This window comes from Bombus vosnesenskii, unplaced genomic scaffold, assembly GCF_011952255.1.
Source record: "Bombus vosnesenskii isolate JDL3184/JDL3185 unplaced genomic scaffold, Bvos_JDL3184-5_v1.1 scf7180000014621, whole genome shotgun sequence".
Classification (NCBI taxonomy): Eukaryota; Metazoa; Arthropoda; class Insecta; order Hymenoptera; family Apidae; genus Bombus; species Bombus vosnesenskii.
In genome coordinates, this window is record NW_022883555.1 from 183,053 (window position 1) to 204,781 (window position 21,729).

Below are 21,729 nucleotides of genomic sequence, written 5' to 3' on the forward strand. Positions count from 1 at the left end.
TTACGAAAAATTTTCAATTTTTGAAAGAACGAATGATCTATAGCATTAAAACGGCTAAAGAGGTATATTATCATAAAGCATAAAATCCTCGACGAGTTTCTCTCGATTCACTTGGTTCTTTATGAGAATACGTTTAACGCGTCCTAATTATGTGGTCGCTATAATAATTCGCGTTAACATAACATTTTTTTCTCATTAAACATGCTAAAAACATCCATATTTATCTCCTTTTATCCTTCGCAGCTCTGATATCGACTATTAATATGAAATAAATAAAAGACAAAGACAGCAAAGAAGCCTCCTAAGAATAGAATCCACACTGCCATCGGATAGAGAGCTCAAGAACAGAAATTTAATTCAATATCCATAAATCCTATGGAACAGTTTCACCAGCTATTACAAGCATCAATGTTCTTCGAAGTTTGGTGTATATATATATATATATATATAGTTATATATATATATATAGTTATATATATATATTATATATATATATAGTTTTAAACTATCGTCGTCTGCGAGTCTATCGTTACGATCTAGGACGTCGTTAAAGTGTCTAACCGAAGTATCGATTTTCACCCATAATCACTGAGGACACTTAGAGTTCACGTAACCATAATATTGGCCGCGATCAGTAATCCGCAAGACAGCCTACGCCGTCAATCAAGATATAAATATTTTTTATTTTGTAGAAATTGATATTCAAAGTACGTTAACTATTATTTTAAGATTACATTACAATAACATAAGACTAATAAAATAGAATAAAGATCTTTGTTCGACAGTAACGCGTACTTTTGTACACTTGGGGCGAATATCAATCTTGGCGGAAACACGCAACGAAACAATATACAATATTTTATCCTTTATTGTAAACCAATATCGGAAAAATTGGATATAACTGATGCTAATATAACCGGCTAACTAAGAATATTAAGAGCTATCCCAAAATATTTCAATTGATTACCGGATAACTTATATACCACCCCTTCCGTAAAGAACTGTACAAAGAAGTAGGCTGTCGTTTACTATTTTCTATTGAGAAAACGATCAGCCTAGCACAATATTTGTGTCCGTTAATGATCTTTCTTCAGATTCACCACCATTGTCACATCTCTATCTTGTTGCGTTTGATCTTTGTCACCCCAACCCCACACGTTATGGCTTCCGTCGCCGGTTCTCTCTACTCGTTTCCGCACCAGATCTTGAGGTACTATCTTCATATCGTACGCGAGGCCAAGTTTTGAGCAGGCGTCAATGAACAACGTTGTTATGTTAACTTTGTAATTGCCCAACTCTGCCGTTTTGTAGTCCCATGGAAATACGTGATGATAGTTGTGCCAACCCTCACCTAACGCCGTTATGGCTACCATTTTATTTTCCACGGGGTTGATATACCTAAAAAATATCATTTAATTCCTCTTCCATTACAGTTTTTTTAATACAGCTTATTAGAAAATTAGAGATTTTTGTCGATGGTTTTTTTTTTTTAACGCGAAATATACGACAAGTTCTGTTTCTTTCGAAACCGACTAACTCGATAAATAGAATCAAAACTATGACAAATAATACTAACTTGTCATATGGTTTGTTTCCAAACATATGAGCCGCAGAGTTGACCAACCAAGTCATATTCAGCGTATAGACGTAGCGCAAAACAGTAGGGACGAAGTAACCGTTTCCCCAAGTCTCGTTCCAGCAGTAGACAGGAATTATAGTCGGTACAATAAAACACAGTAGAGGCATCAGAATCGCGTAATATCTGTAGACACATTGTACAACGCATTAGAAACCTTATCTTTCTTTATTTGTTTATTTTTATTTATATTTATTCCATATATAAAATATATTTTAATAAAATTATCTAAAAAAAGAACTCAAGATCGCTTCATTCTAGTTAAAAATACTGTAACACTACAATCTTCTGCCATAGTGATCAACTTTCCTGAATGTTTCAAATCGATTCTTAAAAGTCTTCTAATTTAATACTGAACGTAGAAAGAAGATCAAATTTTCCATTTCAGTGGATCGCAAGGGGAATCGATAAAGGGCACTCACTTTTTCTGGAAACTCAGTATAGGATTGTTCTTCAGATCACTGAGATCAATTCCTTTGCCTTTCGCGCGGATGTCCGGATGTTTCCTACACAGCAACCAACCAACATGCGCGAAGAAGAATCCCCTCTTTGCGTTATGAGGGTCTGCGTTCGTCTCGCTGTATTTATGGTGAAGTCTGTGATCTCTGGCCCAATCGATTGCCGCATCCTATCGAGGATAAACGTATTAGAAAAAAAAAAGAATAACTTAAAAACAAAAATCTATTTACTCTGAACCATTTCTAGTTGCACCAAGAGTCGGGCATTAGGGGAAGTATCGCTACTTGATCTTTGATATATTAAAGAATTAGAGATCTCGTTTACGTTTGATTTCAACTTAGAGAAATCGAATACTCTAAGAACCTGTACTTCTAGTAGAACTTTTCGAACAATCCAATGATTCAAATATTTTTTTATCTCTCAATGTTGTCATATCTACTTCCAGAGATTCCATAATTTCATCCACTAGATACAATACAGTTCGTATTAAAATGATTTAAAAGCCGTCTGGACAATAATTTGTTTTCTCTTTTCTTTCCCAGTCTTATCATGTAGCGAGGTCATCATACGGTTCATCGTTCAGTAATTACTCGATCGATTGCTTACTTGGAAGGCTACTGTGTTGCCAATCATCAGGAACAACTGCAAGGGCCATTTCGCTTTGTAAGATCTGTGTGCCCATAATCTGTGAGCGCCAGCTGTAATTCCCAAAGCACTGTATACATGCAAGAAGATCGCTGCAAAACAAAAACGAACGTTAAGGATACTGATCTTGATCGTATTGATACATACGAATCATTGAATCTTATGAAAGAACGTACTAGAATTGACCGTTTATAAACTGGGTTATGTAAGTTTCATTAAGTGCGACAAAAATTTTATCAACATGTTTACTACGTTGTATTTACGATTGTTCAATAATTAAAACTTTTTCAAAGCGAAGAAAAAATCTTGTTAAAGAAAATCAAGGATAAAAGAGAATGAAGTAAAAAATTAATTGTTATTTTACAATCTATTGATAATTACGTTTATAATATCAACTCTATCACGATAATAATAATTATTATCAGAGTGAACAACAATCCAGAAAGAATTTTTCTAGAACAAACAAGGAAATCTGAGTACGTCAACATGTCAACATGTGTGTGCAATTTAACGTCTCATTAACGCATATTATTACTTCCCACCTTCCTCTTTCGAATAATTAATTAACGCTGACTAGCTTATTCGTACAAGCTTTGGTTTCGTTGGCATACAACCCATCGAACGTACGATTTCTGAACTCAAATTTGGTACGATGCCATTTTACGAGGTCATTTTATCGCATAGACAATATAACTGGGTCTAGACAATTCCACAGAAGTTGTCACGAATTTACAGGTAATTAAGAGAATTCTTTTTCAAAATATAGTTAAAAAAGTTGAGTTTAATAGAATGTTTCCATAATGGTACAATAAGGTGAAAGAGGGTGAAGAGATAAGCTGAACGTATCGATTGTTGACTTATAACAGGTCAATCCTACAGTTACAAGATACAATTCTGGTTACAAGATATTATAAATATTAGTATTAGGTAATGGACAAAAAATATTTTCACACTTTCACTCACCGAATAATAGTGTCGCCCATTTTGCCGATGTAAGAGCGAGGTACAGTCCATAGACGGCGCTTATATGAAGATACGTGAAAATAATTACATTCCTCCAAACGATCTGTCTCTTGTATTTCGTTTTAGGCGCGTCGATCACCCTTGAACTCTCCTCCAGAGTTTCACCCTCAAAGAGTACACCTGTCGGGCTACTCGTTATATTCGGCGCCATTCCTCCTTTCTTCCTAAAAAGGGAAAACAGTGTATTAGAATTACCGAAACAATTCGTACAAAGCTACAAGAAATTCACATGGATATTAATAAATTTATCTACATAATTTAATATTTCAACTTCGTAATAGTATTACGTTATAATGAATGCATAAATACTAATCAAATCCTGTTATGTTTTTATACATTTTAATTCGGCGCAATCGAAAGAATTGACGTCAACGTAGGTATACACAAATATGTGACGCATGATATATGTATATGAGAAATGAATCATTGGAATTGGAATGAAAAAAGTGCAACATTAAGTATACATTTCTTGCGCAGAATGGAATTATTATTTACACGGGATTATTTACAATGGAGATTCTTTCCCTTTTGCAGCTTAATAATGCGACATAAAAAACACTGTTTGAAAAAACTTCCCTGACACATATTCAAATTCAACTACGTATGTATAAGCTATTACATAATATGTATAATGTTCTATTGCGATATTGTGCATATCATTGTATTTCATTCTAATTATGAGGCAGTGAATAAAATATAAAAGGAATTGGTTGTTGAACATTGAACGTTAAAATGTTGAAACATCTTAAAAGATATGAATAACGCATGTTAAATTCTAAGGAAGGTTCAACTATAATGATTTTCTGTTTCCTTTTCTGCTATCTTACAACGATATATGTGTATCAATGTTACTCTCGGTTAATCAGAATTACCAAGAACTGAAAAATTCCGATACGATAGCGTGGAATATATATGGCAAGTTCACCAATATTAATTAATAATGCGCGATAATAAAATGGTACTTTATTGAGAAACTCGAACATTAATCAGTTGTTAATTCATCGGCACAGTTCTTTGAACGTGTTGGCAAAGCTGATGATCATCGTGCAAGTATTACACAACAGGGCAATCTTCGAATCAATTTATTAACATATGTGACCCCTTAGGTATTTCTTCGATATAAGGTTGTCAATTAAATTACTCTGTAAATCTTTTTATTCCGGTAATTGAAACGATGATATAATGAAAATTTTTTATTCAACGATATTTATATTTTTTCGTAAAACAGAAAATTGTTCCATAAAACGATTATGAATCGAACTTTTTTCTAATAAACTGACATGCATTAACTTCAATTGTATTCAACTGAACACTAAAATATTTCATTCTTTATTCAAAATGGCAATTGAATGTTGTAATAGAAAGGTCACACTTCTACTCGTTTCGATAAACTAATATACATTTATTAAGAAGTCATAATACGAAATGACATGAAATACAACAAACTCATTACAATATGGTCGCTCAATTAACGACAAAATGACACGAACGAAAGAAATATCAAATAATAACTCTCCAGTCATCTGAAAAATAAAATAACTAACTAAGAAATTTACTAGAATTCTTATCCTTGGAAACACAAAAGTGTGCCGCAGGAAACGCAGAGAACGTCGAAGAAAACACAAGAGAGCAAAGAATAAGAGAACCGAAGGAAAAAAAATTCTAACACTCACCAAACCTCCTTTCTCCGTAATAACAAAAAACCATACCTGTTCATCGGTTCACAGATGTGTCGCCTAAGTACATTCTAGATCCTCATACATGGAATCTTGTGCAAACGTTGCGAAATATTTCCCGACATGAAACCGAACAACCATCCCTTCGTCCCGTCAAAACAGGACATCCCGACGAAATCGATAACACCAGCAGTGAAAACAGCTTCCCCGACCAACCTTACAAATTCAATCCATCACCTGCGACTCTATTCGTCCATGAATCAACGATTTAATCCTACGATTAACTAATTCTTTTACCATTTCCTTTTGCTAATAACGTCTCGCATTCAAAATTCAAACGAAAGTGTCCACCGTTAATATTTTACAGTTCGAAAATTCACTCTGTCTTTTACCTAGATATGTTTAATGAACCTTAGATCGTATTTAAATCGTCCTCAAGAATCGCCACTTTCACTGTTATCACGGGTTTATCACAGTCGTCGACCCGTAACGTCTATACATATATTCAGGGACAACAGCTGCCAGACGCCCGTTTGGCAACACCTGTAACCTCCACTACGGGTCCAGCGACAGCAAAGGGGTGGAAGAGGTGGTGGCAGTAGACCGAGTCAATGGAAAATATGCTACTGGGGTAGAAAAGGAGAATGAAATATTTCGTCGATGCCCGAGCGTGGTCGTCTATCGACTGAAGGCTAGATCGCGAGACGCGCGCCCTCCTTGGCACGCAGGCTCGTCCGTACTGCGTACCGACGCGACACCACCGAAATATGTACATCTTCCTCGCGACGGAGTTTCGTTGGTCGAAATTCTTTCCTAGGATCCGTTGATCCTTATCAAAGACCATAAAATCGACTAGAACGTACGTTGTCCAGAACCTTGACGCAAGTTCAGTTGAACAAGTTGGGGTAGGAACGAAGGTTTGAGGGAGTTGAGAAAAAAAGTTTGGAGAGAGAAAGACAGAGAATGGAGGTTATGAAGGTACGAGAGAGTAAAAGTGTTGCTATAGAAGACAGAAAATGTTGAATGATAACGTTATGGGGGGGAGTATAAAGGAGAGCGAGTGTAAGGATAGGGTTAGCATCGGCAATGAAATGGCGGAGATGTAGCTGCAGGGTTTTTTAGAAAGTAAAGGAGTCTGTTTGCTTTGAAAAGAAATTGCTGAATAGGAGGCAGAAATATAGCGGAGAACGGGGTGCCATGAAATGGGGTTGAAAATGATAGAGATTACGGAATGGAATGTCGTTTCGTATCTTATGTATAGAAAGTCGAATCGCTAGGACGGAGAGCGAAGGACAATTCACTAGAGATTTTATAGCAGCAAACGCGAAATTTTGGGTATAAAATATAGTGAGATATGCTAGACCGGAAGATAAAGAATAGATGAATATTGCAATTTTTATCAACAAAATCAAGATTTCAACATAACAATTACAGTTTTTCCGGTTTTTTATCATTTTTATTAAGAGACGTTTGTTCATAATTTAACATGTTTAGTACATGAAAGTGAAATTAACTTCGTATTACTGTTATACTACGTGTACTGATAATTCCTAAATACGTATACATATACAATTGCTAAACGTCAAATGTATGATCCATACGAAACGAAGAATCTCCATATTCAGTAATCAAATTTCTTTATTCAATTTGATTCGCAGGTCACATCCGTAAGTCATAGGCAATTGTCAATCATTTACGTTACATTAACCAATTATCAATTATACATATTCTGTTCGTTATATTGGCTGAAATTAAAGGGTCGGAAAATGGCTGATTTGTCACTGTTAATAATCTCGTACATTCATCACAATGAATTTTTGAATGACCTCGTGTAAAATTACACAGTGGAAAATAAAAATATGTGTAAAATTGCAATTCACCCTTTCCGCAGATAAAAAATATCGCAACAATTTATATATTACACAATGTGTGATATATAACTAGCGACGGAATCGTAACATCATTATTTATATAAATTTATTTATAATGTACAATTTATGTGAAGTATATTCCTCACAAGAAAAAGGTTGATACATTCAGAATATAATGTTTTGTCCAAACCATAAAAAACAGTATCATATCCATGTAACATAATTTACGTCTTACGATATTGTTTCTCTGATAATTACATAATTAACTGTTAACGTGTTTGCATTTATAGCGACAGTGTTATAACACAAATTATTTATCTATGTTCGTCAACAATTTGTTAATAAGGAATGATATATATGCCACAAATTAAAGGAATCATCAGTCGAAACGCAATTAAATTGAAAATTGAATTCTTTGACTTCTTTAGAATCTAGCACTCTTCTCAGATAACGTACAATTTGCTATGGGCGCTATAGCTACAATATTTTAGTTATTGTATCTTTTCATTTCTTGTTTAACTTTTTGCTATATACAATCTACTATATAACAATTTACCATATAAAATAAATTAACTTTTTATTTCATTATTTATAAGCATTATTTTATTTAGAATAATAAAGTGACCGGAAGGAGGACAACGATACCGATCGATATTAGACTATTCGTGCGTTAATTCGATAGTGATCAAGGGTCATAGAGATTTTCTAATGGTATGAAGATAAGGAGAGATTACGTACCAAACAAACGTATCGCGTGATTACATAAAGCTAATAGCATTTACGTAATTCGTCTAATAAAATACTTTTCTATGCTTACATGCAACACACTTTGTCTATATCGAAATATACATAGTCATAGTTCTAAAATTTCAATCGATCACTTCGTCGAATGGATATAATTTATTCTCGACTTATTTACAAGTAGATACCGACTACTATATAAGACCTTGATGAAATAACCGAATGATGTTATATGATGATTAAATGGACAAGCAATTTAACGGTCAAAGAAGTTCGTACACAGGTGAATATACGAATTATGTAGAATTGAATAGAAACCTGAACGAATACATTTTTAGACTATTTATGAATGCACGAACACGCGCGGCTAAATATTTGAAATTCATGTTCTATTCTAACCCACGTTTGATCAATACCATTTATCACAACAGTATTACATATTTATAATTTTTCAATATTTTATCACATATATCTTTCAGACATTATCATTCTAGTATCAGTGAAACAAATGATAGATACAACAACGTTATTGACTTTTTATCAATTTTCCATTGTACGTGATCGGTCAATGTTGATTCTTTATCTTTTATATTTATAGTGTCTATCCTCGACCTAGCAAGAAAAGGTTCTCGTGTGTAACTTTAATTATTTGATTAGCCACTGGTACCTGCTGCTCGAAAAGTTAAAGCTAATAATATCCAGCTTCATGAATTGATATTGGTTATAAATGAATAAAAGAAAAACGGAATAAGAATAAATGGAGATATGACAAGAATTCAATATACATGGTGGTTGGTAACTGGGGGTGCAAACGGAAAGGGGGTGATTCTACGCGAAAAAAGAAGTCGAAAATATAGAATAAAAATTTTTCGTTTGAGGCTTTGTTTTCGAGAAAATCGACTTTGAATTTTCGCTCGGTACGCCTGTGGTACGTTATAACGGATCTCACTGCAGATCGTTGTCTCGATGGAAAAATTAAAAAAAAAAAAGGAAAAAAATTAAAAAAAGAATTTTTGTCCTATATTTTCGACTTCTTTTTTCGCCCCACCAACCACCAACCACCAACCACCAACCACCCTGTATAATGCTATATATGAAAACATGTAAAAAATTAATAAAATGTATATTTACAGCCATCTAAGTTTCTTTATATATTACTAAAGAAAATATTCGATATTAGGAGCAACCTACACACATGTAATGTACATACCTGTAAGTATATTATAACATCGCATAGATGATTGTAATTGAAGTGACATGTTAAAAATACACAGACATGGTTTTATCTCGATAAAAATTAACATTAATTACTTTTTACAATGACAACAATAGTCTACGTGTATCGTAAAAATAACAAATCTGTCAAATATTCCACCAACTGGTTATTTTGGACAGTTCTCATATTAAAGATAATTTATAAATGGTAAATATATGAAAAAGGATATTGTCTTGAAAATAGGATTTGAATTTGCAATAGACTGCACATCAGTACGGCTGGCATCGTACAGATCACGCCACTGTCATTTCAGTTACAATCACAGTTTCACGTTAGAAAATAAAATTTTAATATTAACTCTTTCGTAACGTATAAAACTCTACGATATTTATGCATAAAGGTTGCATTAAATACCACCAATTACGTAACGTAGTTATTTATATACTAATATTTATCCCTTCACAAAATATTGTGTATCCAGAAATACGAAAGAAGGCTTTACTAAAATAAGATAGTTATTTTTTATATCACCTATCGTAAATCTTTCGTTATTTTATAACACTTATAACTGAGAGTCTTGAAAGTTTAGAAATCTTATGAATTATTGATTAATATCATTAATTTCAATTCGTTAGACTCTACGCTTGATTCATTCATGACCTATGTATTGTTATCATTTCAAACGTTACTATTGTGCAAAAACTCATTAAAAAGATTAAGATGTGTAAGAGCTGTGACCGCACTCCTTGTAACAGTATACACTGTCACATTTAATTCGCAAAAATACGAATTATAGAAATATTTGAATCAAACCACAAGCACGTGAACTGGTAATCTAATCTAAAGTGATTCTGAATATGTCTTAACATTAAGTGTGCAAAGTTAAAGCCTAGATATATTATGGAGTTATCGATGACTTTTGTTCCTTAGATTTGTTGCAAAATCTGACGCAAAACTGCTCCCTATTAATATTCGATGTCTGACAATGATAAAACTTCAGATAATATTTACTTGTATTAAATATAAATGATAAAAAGCTAGAATTAACTTCGTCTGATTTGAAGTTACAAATAAAAACCAGGAAAGGAAAAAACGGATTTACATGTAATTGTATTTCAATTATAAACTACGTAAATGCGCCAGCAATATTAGAAAAACATTTGTAGATATGTGTATATGCATAGTTCTTTTTGTTACAATTTTCTGTTGTCATTGAAAACATTAAATTAGCTATTGCTACAAATGCAGTAGTACAATGTTAATCCTAAGAAAAATTGAATGAAATATAAATCGAGTCTATAGAAAGGATTAAATACTCTACATTTCATAATAACGTCCAATAGATACATAGTATAAAAAATACACATTATACACACATAAGTGTTGTGTTTCGTTCAATCATCCATGATATTTGTATCTGTTCTAGGAAACCAATTTCTGAATGAACGAATAACAATCGTAAATCGTTCGAATTGCAACGAGCAATAAGGATCATGAAAGGAGGTAAAAAAGGAATTAATGTTTACCAAGATTTTCTGAATTGCGCGGGAAATTCAAGTAGCATCAGCAGAGTATAAAGTAGTGTAGGCAGGGTAAACGCCAACAAGTGCAGAACCGCTTCGATAATAGTGAGTTTCTGCTTGATAGAGGGACACCTAAAATCAGACACGTTGCGACGCCCCTCGAACTACGGCTCAGCTGAGATGGTCTGAGCCAATCACGCTGCGCATTGCTGCTCTCGCCACTTCAAACCAGCGAATGGTGTTCGTTGAAATACGTGCGGCTGGTCGCGCACCACACTAGAATAGTATCGACGTGTTCCTGCACCGTATACTAGAATACATATACCTCGTGGAACTCGCAATCCGCAACGGCCACGTGTCTGTGTGGTTGGCAGAATACGTGTGAGGTGAGCGCCATACGCTTTGAGAACGGGGAAACGTGAATTTACCGGGCCGAACAATCGAGAAAAATGAATCGAGAGCCGGAGAAGGGAGAACAAACTGATTCTCCGTTCGTACCGAGTCGAATTATATCGGAAGACTGATTTTCGAACGGTGAATGCAAACGTAACACGCTCTGAATCGTACGGAAGACACGCTCAATCGATGAACCTACATAGAGCAACCTTGAACATGAAAATAAGAAGATTTAGGTTCAGACGAAGGATTTCTAGTATTTCGGGTATACACGAAAGAGTTCTAAGGAAATTATGGCTAAAAGAGTGAGAGATTGGAATAGATAAATTTCGTTACCGCATAAGATATAAATACACGCCGCACGTATAGTCGACAGAAACTGTAAGATGTTAAATCTTAGTAGAGTTATTTCGCAAATGGATGTTAATTCCAAAAATTGTTTTCTTTATATAATAAACCAGTTTTATCTACTAACACTTTAAAACCATGAATGATATGTAAATAAAACTCACGATGTTCATAAAAGATATCAGAGATATTAATCTCCAGAAAGATTAAAAAAAAATTAATGAAAACGAATTATGATGTGGATTTAGTATTCGCATTCGACAATATTTCTCTAAGTGGAAGTAATTTAATCTACGATATCAGTGTGTGGCACTGACAATTATATATATTACGTTTCGCGTTTGGGTTGGCAGGTGTAGAAATCGTTAACACGTAACCGTAGTTTTATTCGAGGTTCCCACAGATATTTGAGTTGATGTCTTTGACTCGGAGAATGATTTTGCTTCGACTATTGCTTTTTAGTTTATATGTGAACAGGATAAAATATATTATTTGTTTCTTTATCTTTCTTTATACTTCCATTACCAAATATTACTTATATTTCTATAATTCTACATTACAAAAATAAAAAAGTCTGAAACTTTATGAAACATTACTTTGTAGACATATTTCTCTCAAACCTGTGCTTTTTTCACGAATATGTATTTCAAAAGCAACAATTGGGAAACTTCGTTTATACGAAATATTTAAATAATCGATAAATAAATTTCTTTCGTATCGCGTGCAATTTGTCATAACTAGCGCAATTATAAAACGTAATTGGTAACGTTGATACAATTGTCGTAACTTCATATACAGTACAGGTTTCGTTATGTTCCTTAATTCACACTCTGGCGAAGATTCAACTCAATGATATCTGTATGAGGTCTTATAGCCGCGCTTATAAAGAATGTTGTGCCAATAGCGTGTGTTCTGTTATTCACTTATTGACTTAATACGTTCATTGGTGATTGAGTTTTCCCAGATCAATTTTATCCTACTATATTTTCACTTCCATTATCAGACATATATTTTTTGAAAACAAAAATTAATGAAAGAGGATTTCAATATAAAATTTTTATAATACATACAAATGGATATAACAAAACCTATATCTATATCTATATATACACATCTTTGGTTTGATAGAAAAGTGACATAAATAAGAAAAATAAATTATTCTGCAAATCAATTCAAAATAAAAAAATTGAAATAAAAAATAATTAATTATTCGATTATTTACCGATGAAAGAGTTTTTTTCTTATAATTTAGTTAACTTTAAAGTTTTAAGTCTTTAATAAAATATTATCCATGCATATAACTCACTATTAAGAAAAGAGCTACAGAATTAAAATAATTTTTGAACCTATGGTATTTTTTTAAATAATATAATTTCATTACATAAAATAATAAATTTTCAATTTTCGAAATTGTTCCTCTTGCAGCAAACTGACGATATATAGCAGGTGGTTTTGACCCGCTTTCACGTCGCTTCATCCGATGTCCGAGACTTAAAAGCAATAGCTAGCATTGTGTCTGCATATTTGCACTGGTATGCAATTTGCGCGGGCATAAGAATCAATGTATTTTACTTTTTGGATTTGCTTCAGATCTAACAAAAACACATATGGCAGAACTTTGTTACATCAGAAAGTGCTACTTTAGTGTAATTTGAAAAATAATCGATAATTAACTTGATTTAAACAATTTACGAGAATCTGATTGCTCTTAACGAGATCGTCGAATAACGCAATTTTCTATAATTAAAAAATTGAGTCGATTTAGAGAAAAGGCAGATGCGAAATAAGTAAGGAGGAAACTTTCAGAAATGTTGAAATACGCATGACACGTAACATTTACGCAGGTATATGGGTTACACTATACGACATAGAGGCATGCATAAAGATTAAAAAAAACGTGGAAAACGTAACTATAAAATGCAAATAAAAGGAAAATCCTCAAGCGTGGTTAAGCACATTTATGAAATTTTTACACGATCTCCCTTTCTAATTAATTTCAAATGCTAATCAAACTATTATTATTACTATTACTATCACAACTATTATACATAATACTTAGATTAGAGTTATAACTATACATATATTAGCAAAACTTTTAATATTTCTACTTAAATTAAACTGTAGTCATTTATACATACATTACATATTTCACAGTTTAGGAAGTATACGAAAAATATAAGAGTTCATCTTAAACTAAATTAGCCTATGCATACTAGATATTTTAAACGTTCGACAAATATGTATATTTACATGTCGCTTCAAATATTGAACGGATCTTATTGTATTAATAACTAAAATGACAAACTCTTACCGAATTCCTACGAATTAACAATATTAGTATTTGCACAATTACACATCAAGTAGGTATTCATATATTCACTATGTTTACTTGTTCGTGTATTTCATATTTTAAACTGTACCATAAAGTCTTTATCCAAATTCGTAAGATGTACGATTATTGTTAGAGTCGCATATTTATATCGTTGATACAAAATGAATACACGTACCAAAACATTCTATCAATTTATTCTTTCAGCGTTTTTGGGAGCTTCGTTACACCGCGAGAAACTTGTAAAAATGTTAACTCTTCTATCTATATCGATTTTATATTCTTTTGACAAAGAAATTCGCATATTCTAACGTTTTAAGTTCAAGAATTTAAAAAAGAAGAAAAATTCTCCTTTACAAAAATTTGTCTATACCCCACCAAAAAATAAACCGTTTAGTCGCTTTATTACGCGTCCAACATTGAGCGTATCGCAAATTTTTTTAGGAACATGACTGTTCATTTCATGTAAACTAACTTTCTGTGTCATCGAACATTGGTGACTGTCATAGCGGTCGACATGTTTGACCTTTGCGATGCATAATTAATTTCTCTAATCGCTTTTGAAAATCTTCAATTTCAAACTAAAATGTTATGTTAATAGATAACGCACGTAACATCAGCAGTCCTATAGAGAAGGGGAATGAATTTTAACGATATGTAAATTACATTGGAATTACAAGGGGAAGAAGTGTATAGCTAAACTAAACTCTGAACTTGGAGCTAAAGTCGTATATCGAAAGGCAAAGGTTAATCTGGAGATACAAATGATTCGCATAAATCAGAAAATGGAAAAATTAAAGCAATGAAACTTCGACTACATCTCCAATTAACGCTCAAAATATATATATGTACATGTACTAAATAAGTTTATCCCTCCATGTCCAGTAACAATGAACGTGCATGCGCGAACGTTGAACAAATGCACAACGGAGTACACACTATATGGTGTAATAAATGTGTAGGCAACGAACGTCACACACGAATGACGAGAAGCACGAGATGCTGCGTGCGAGAGAATCACGAGGCTTCGTTCGCTTCCTCGTCCGCGTATTACGTGACTCACTTGTTGACTAGACATTAATTTGAAAAGTGAAAAGTGTTATTACGTGGTCGATCTAATTTCTTTAAAGAAAAATATTTTAACAGAAACGTTATATCAAATCTATTAGATAGTTCAACTATGTGTATAAATACTGCCCGCTTAAGTGACCCCGAGTTTTGATTAACGACGTCCCCACTACTTTTTAGAACTGCACGTTCCAAGCAAACTTGGAACTGTATAAGTACGTTGATGATGCAACCTTACAATTAAATTGTTGAGATGCGTACCATCGAAACAATACCAAAAGCAACGATCGATGTTAATTGCGCGGTAATTAATTTCTAATTCTTAAACATTGTCGACTCTCTGAATATGGATTCCATAGGGCAGAACGTAAAGGTCGATGTTATGAAGGTAGGACGTTGTTATGTCTCATTCACGATCACGTATTCGCAGTAGAGTGAGCCAAAGTAAGATAACACCGGGGATTGTAAGCGAATAGTGCTGTACACATAGCATGTAGTACATGCATATAGCATATCGTACAAATCTCGTATTCAGACATAAAGTAATTAAGTAAGATTTATTATAACTTTATGTAAAATATCAGATGTTTATAATTACAGTGGTACTCCATTTACATGAACGATATTGTAGATTTTAATTCACTATATTTTAGCTGATTTCATATTATCTAAATTATTGCCGAGCGTCAATCCTCTTATATGAGCGTCTAACATTGAAATGTAAACAGTAGGAACACGTGTTACGTGAAATACTCTCATGATTTACAATTAATACAATTTTGATTACAACATTGTTATGTATTTAAGAGCAAATGTTCGGTGGAATTCTCTTATACGAACGCGAATTCCTATTAACAGAACGAAAAATCACAGATGATAGGGAGAAATAGGTGGCACTCGTATCATATCAAAGGCTTGGTTATATGAATCAACTTGTCCCTCGGCAAGTTCAAGTTTATATATCGTTATATGATTGACGCATAGTAGATCACGATTTAAATTACATACATGGCAAAAATGAATACTCATCGTTCCTGATATTTGAAGATTTTTTGTATGTACAGATTCTCGTTTCGAACAATTTGCATTTTCATCGAGAAATTGCAGAGAGTCCATTTAGAAAATGTTCGAAGTCCATTACGTCGATGTTCAAAGTTCTTCCTTCACAGAATTTCAGAGTTAAAGTCCACGTATGAGATTGTCAATCGTCATCGGTTGAAGCAAGGAAAGGCGCAAATGCAATAACACCGGTGATGATCTCACGTACTTAAGATCAAATTGTCTTATGTGGAATAGCTGCAAAATTTCACGCGTAATTTGCGCACTATATTTAAATTGTGCCTTAATGCGATGTAATAATGCGAATAACACGATGCAAACTATTATCATTTACAGGGTTATGAATATTGAGTCAATGAGTGTATGAAGCAAACATACATCCTTTATTATTCGCTACATCATTGCGATTTTGTCATTGAACTTCCGAGATCAAACCGAGGGCATAGTTGATTGAATCAACTTGAAATACGTTCGAGAGGAGTTTAAAGAGGCAGTCAAGTGAATAGAAGTTGTTCGAGCATTATGAGGTATTGTAGACTCGTACTTTCAACTGATTTCAGTTTCTTTGTGTCGTATAATGAGCTGATTGCGAGCCGTAATGGAAGAAAATACCGAGCTGTGATACTTCCGATGTAAAATAACAAGAGAAAGGTGTTGCGAGACGTGAGAATTCGCGCGAATACATTTACCGAGCAAAGTATACGACGCACAATTATCGAATCTTCAAAAATTCGGCAATTCGGAAATTTAGGAATTTGATAATTTTGTAATTTTGAGATAATCTCTGTGAGATATGAATTTCTGACAATTTGAATTGCATTATTGGGACAAATAACTACATCCACGTAGTAATGGATCATTAAAAATAATTAGTCTAATAGGTGTTTTAAAACGACAGCTTCCAGTATTCCTATTATTTACTTCGACTTTATAAATAATTGAATAGCCTCAAGAAGCATAAAAAAAGACTTCCGCATGATATATAGCTGCATGCCATTTTATATATTTGTTTAGTACTGTATCATGTATATGGTCAGTAAATTCAGCGTGCAGCTTTAACATTAGTCCATTGAAACAAGATAATGACAAATAAATGTCATAGGGTGCCGCTTTTTTATAGCAATGTTAAATAAAACGTAATGGGCAATTAATGTTCAAGGTTGGGGCACTCGCACACATACATATTTGCATATTATCGCAACTATATTCAGGAAGTAATCGTTTACAATTTAGAACGACACACTTCTGATAACGTATAACCACGGTCTCATAATCTTTCCTGCGTACATCCGATAAAATCCAGCATAACAGTGGTATTGAAACCACGTAATACTAATATCGATCGTAATGACTATGCTAAAATTGTTACAGATGTTCACGAAAATTACATGGAGAAAGTTGCCTAACTAAATACATTAATCGTAGGTGACATTGCACGAAATTCTAATTCGGAATTTCTATATTTTATGGAAATGCATGCATTAAATTCTTAGGAAAAAGATTATCCCGTTTTTCATATAATCCGAGAATCTGTAGGAATATTGTTCTAGTACATGTGTTGTAGACGTATTGTAGGTGCGAGTTGTACACGTTTTAACCGTACCGCGTGTAAATATATTTCCGTTTATCTTTGCGAAATATGCTGATAGCTGATGATGATAATTCTTTATTTGATGTATGCATGCATGATGGTACTACCTCACCATATTATAATTAAAAAATTAATTTTCTTTATTTGCAAAGTTACATAATGTACTGCTATACTATGGAAAAATTATTCTTCATTTTTATTTCTTCTTTTCCCGAACAATTGTCGCTATTTGAAGAATTCGTAAAATACTTAGGATAATATGGAGTAATTTCCAGATTTTATAGTAAGTAAATTGAGATTATTTTAAACTTGAAAGAGGGCTCAAAATGAACACGACTGAATGAATTATTGCGGTCGTTGAAGTTTACAAAGATATGTATATAGCCTTAACTAATTAACACCTATATATCGCAGAACACCTGAAAACTGAAACATTCTAGTTATAGAAATTCGAAGATAATAATTAAAATATTATTATCTAATATTATTTACATGTGTTTTATAATATGTATTATATACTATTATTAATTTTACACTTTTAGTCCAATACGGTGTGCAGATTTGTCAATACAGTACTAATTAAGAAATCTAAATAGAAGTTTTTGATACAATATTTAACAACATAAATGATGTATGTACTTTGAAATAATGCGTCAAATAATGCTAATATTTGTTATGTAACTAACCGAGGAAATAAACAACAATTATGAAATAGTGTGAGAATTTCAAACATGAAAATCTGTTATTGATAAAAGCTTATTCGATTTTTGCACGATAGGACATGTAAAATAACTGACGCACAAAAATATTTTCTATCGTCAGAAGTGCAATATACAAGAGCTGGATCGAACCGCTGCTACTAATCGACTTTAATCGAATCGACGTTTCCGGTGGCCGATTACATCCTCGTATCTGATCAAGAATGAAATTGTAAACGACGCGCCGCGAATGTATCATTGGTCTTAAAAATTGCAACTACTTTCAACTAGATTATAAATTTAGCTTTCACTCTCAGAAAATGAGAAACTGTTGCACGCAGAAAAACAGGTTCAAAGCCGCGAGATAACTTGTAATAAAAATACCCGAGTTAAATTTTTCACGAGTAAATTTACCGAGAGCATAAAGTAATATTTGTTTCAGCCTCTTAAGATCCATCTTTGAATTTCATTAAATTGATTCTAAAAAAAAAAAAAAAAAAATAGGTTCTTATGTAATTTTGTAAGTATTAGTGTAATAAAGTTATAAAATAAAATAGAGGGTGTTTTATTTCGTTAAAATTGAACGAATTTTTGAGAGATTAAATTATAATATGAATATTGTTGTACGCATCTCTCAACTTTCTTAAACTTGTAGGCCTAGTAACGGTATGCGTTGAGAGAAATACTTGGCTGCCCCAAGCAGAAGCGGAATAAACACATTAGATGTACTTATATCAACGATCAACCTTTGCCAACAACAAGCGAATCTAAGAAATGTTTCCAAACAGCTCAACAGGTTTGACACCGCTGAGACGCTGGCCTGACAATTGGCACGTACTGTATCCTTCAACCTCGTTAAAGAATTGCTAATTCGTACTTCGAATTCAATGACCTTGAACATGTTTCGAATAAATCATAAGCCATTGGCATATCTCATACAAATAGAGCATGTCAAAATGATAAAAAAATATGTGTAGAATTATGGATATTGTGAGATCGATGAGAAAACCTTGGCATTGAGTGGTGAAATTATGGCGTGAATGTAGATATATTACATTAAATTTCGTCTACTATCTCATAATTCCTATACTGACTTAAAATATTTGAATTAATATTATATACGTTATTCTACCGAGATATACAATGCAGCTGAAATTTTTAAGAAATTACTATCACTATTACTAAGAGATTACTATCACTATTACTAAGAGATTACTATCACTATTTTCACAATATCTTACACTATCTTGCAACCACTATCTATACTATCTAAGCACTATAAAAAGTGCATTATCTTCCCTTCGAAAATTTCCGACAAATCGATATTGCGAACGTAAAATAAAAGATCATATATTATATCACGCTCGGAATTAAAAGTACTAGTTTATTTTGAATCGCTTAGGTTATGCGAAACAACCCATCTCCGCGATCGCGAGAAATAGATAAATATTTAGATTTCAAATAGTAAGCAATGCCACGAAAAGACATTAACAAAAAAAGGAAGAAGAAAGGCACGTAGCCAGGTTTACATCTAAATAAAAACATAAAATAGAACAAGGAAAGCGTATCTATTTTTACTACTTGTCGCGCGGTATCGTAAATTTTGTTATCGCTTCATAACTCTCAGGCGAACGTTCGTGCGACCGTAGTAGCCCGTTCCTAAAGTTACTAGGATCACATATATGTGCATATATTGCAACATACTAGAAACGTATACGAATTAGAAATTCAAGAAATGTCGCCTCATGTGCGTGTTCTCATACCGTATCGAAGGAAGGAAAAGTTAAAAATTTGTATTTTTGTCTGCGAAGTCTAAAACAGACTTATATTACTTACGGCAATATCAAGCGATAAAACATCTGGTAATTTCAATACTGAAGTGAACGTAACATTATAATATTTGACTCGTTATATATAAAAGAGAAATTACTTAAAAGATGTTTATAGTCGCAAAAGAATCAACAGAGGATAATATATATAATATAGAGAGGATAATATAGTTTACAACTAATTATATGAAAGATCTTATCACTCGCATGTACTCAAACAAAGTACTTAACGCTAGAAACAACGCGTGTGATTTATTTAGACGCCATAACGATTAAAGACTGCGACAAACGTGATATTGAGACTTTATATTGTATACAAGATACACAGAAACGTAATTAAAGCTGTCGTATCTAACACGCGTCAATGAAATTTACCTTGGATGGATGACCTTACGTTACCTGCGGTCGTTTATTTTTTCAAGTTATATTATTTAAAAAAACACGTGATTTACTTGTCTCATCCGAATCAAGCAATCGCGAGTTTTCTTTTTCAATTTCGATTCGAACTTTCATAGGGGAAAAAAATTGAATGTTTGTCACTCAGTGTTCGTCAATCTTTTAATGTTAAATTAAGGTTTTTCTATTGCTATTGCCATGGTACGATTCACGCGAAAGGAGAAATTTCCTTATTATACGCCGTATACATGTATATACGTGAAATAGGCAATACGCAAATCTGGTATTATCGAGCCAGCAAAATTAAAATTAACGGTATATTATTTAACGCTATCCTAGTTCGTCCGTTAACACTAGAAATATCAGAATTGAAATGATTTATTTGTAATTTTGAACTTGAAACAAAATTTTCTTGGTTTACAATGGGGCATTTTTAAAACTGTGAATGGTGTTTTGATGATTTTATACATACAAATACAAATTTTATATTTATATACACATGTATATATATCTATATACGTTTCTTCTATCTTGATTTATTTGCTAGAAATATCGTACTGTAGTCATAAATAGTTTTAAAATCGAATTATTTTGGATCAGCGAAACATATACAACCGCACTATAACGCTATTACATCATCTAGAACACTGATAAATTCTCAAACGTACGAAAGATCTGATCACGCGATGATGTGATGACCAGCCGTCTGCCGAATTGAGAAACACAAACGGAATTATCCCAGTCTTTTATCAATTCGCAAACGAAGAACGTTGAATAAGAAATGACCGTGAAAGAAGGAGATTGTCCTATAAACTTTGATTTTACTATCTTCTCTCCTTCTTTTTTTCTTTCGTCTTACAGAATTTTACTAAATGGAATAATTCGAAGATTCTTAACGACGAATATATACGATCGTGTGTAAGGGACAAACAATGGAAAAAGATAGAACAGTAAAGCAAACATACCTGTTAGCTCTATTACTACCCTTGTTGAATTATTCGCCGGTTAACCTTTCTTGTTCAATCAACTTGATGAATGTTGTCGCCTTACGTCGTTGATGTGACACGATTTTATAAATTAATTACTGCTACACAAAGCTCTTTCTCTTCTAATCGTTCAAATTGACTCTTTGAGATGCACTATTATCGCTCGCGAATGGATTCCCAGTCTCGAAATTGAACGATCTGACAGCAAAGCAAGACTGAAACGCCGGCAACACGAGGCA

General features: G+C 33.0%; 1 protein-coding gene and 1 long non-coding RNA gene across 3 annotated transcripts; one reads left to right on the plus strand and one right to left on the minus strand.

The window, feature by feature from the left end:
* Window positions 1–663: 663 nt before the first annotated feature.
* On the minus strand, window positions 664–21,729 carry LOC117240417 (acyl-CoA Delta(11) desaturase-like). Of its 2 annotated transcripts, none has more exons than XM_033506468.1 (6): window positions 5,473–5,495; window positions 3,704–3,927; window positions 2,702–2,832; window positions 2,059–2,264; window positions 1,577–1,762; window positions 664–1,398 (listed from the first exon to the last, which is right to left on the minus strand). In XM_033506468.1, the coding sequence occupies exons 1-6, from the start codon at window positions 5,478–5,480 to the stop codon at window positions 1,077–1,079; spliced, it is 1,077 nt and encodes a 358-aa protein (XP_033362359.1). In that variant the 5' UTR covers window positions 5,481–5,495; the 3' UTR covers window positions 664–1,076. The 2 variants fall into 2 exon arrangements, with proteins under 2 accessions (XP_033362359.1, XP_033362360.1); XM_033506469.1 differs by lacking the exon at window positions 5,473–5,495 and adding an exon at window positions 21,470–21,729 and having other exon boundaries at window positions 940–1,398.
* On the plus strand, window positions 7,962–8,709 carry LOC117240418. The gene is made up of 3 exons (XR_004494682.1): window positions 7,962–8,021; window positions 8,236–8,334; window positions 8,650–8,709. It is a non-coding gene; the product is annotated as an uncharacterized LOC117240418 (long non-coding RNA).

Bases quoted from the DNA above. Each gene is read 5' to 3' on its own strand.
- LOC117240417 (XM_033506468.1), bottom strand. The intron at 1,763-2,058 runs GTGAGTGCCCTT...ATGTGTCTACAG, and splicing joins ATACTGAGTTTCCAGAAAAA to ATATTACGCGATTCTGATGC. The intron at 1,399-1,576 runs GTTAGTATTATT...GATATTTTTTAG, and splicing joins GGAAACAAACCATATGACAA to GTATATCAACCCCGTGGAAA.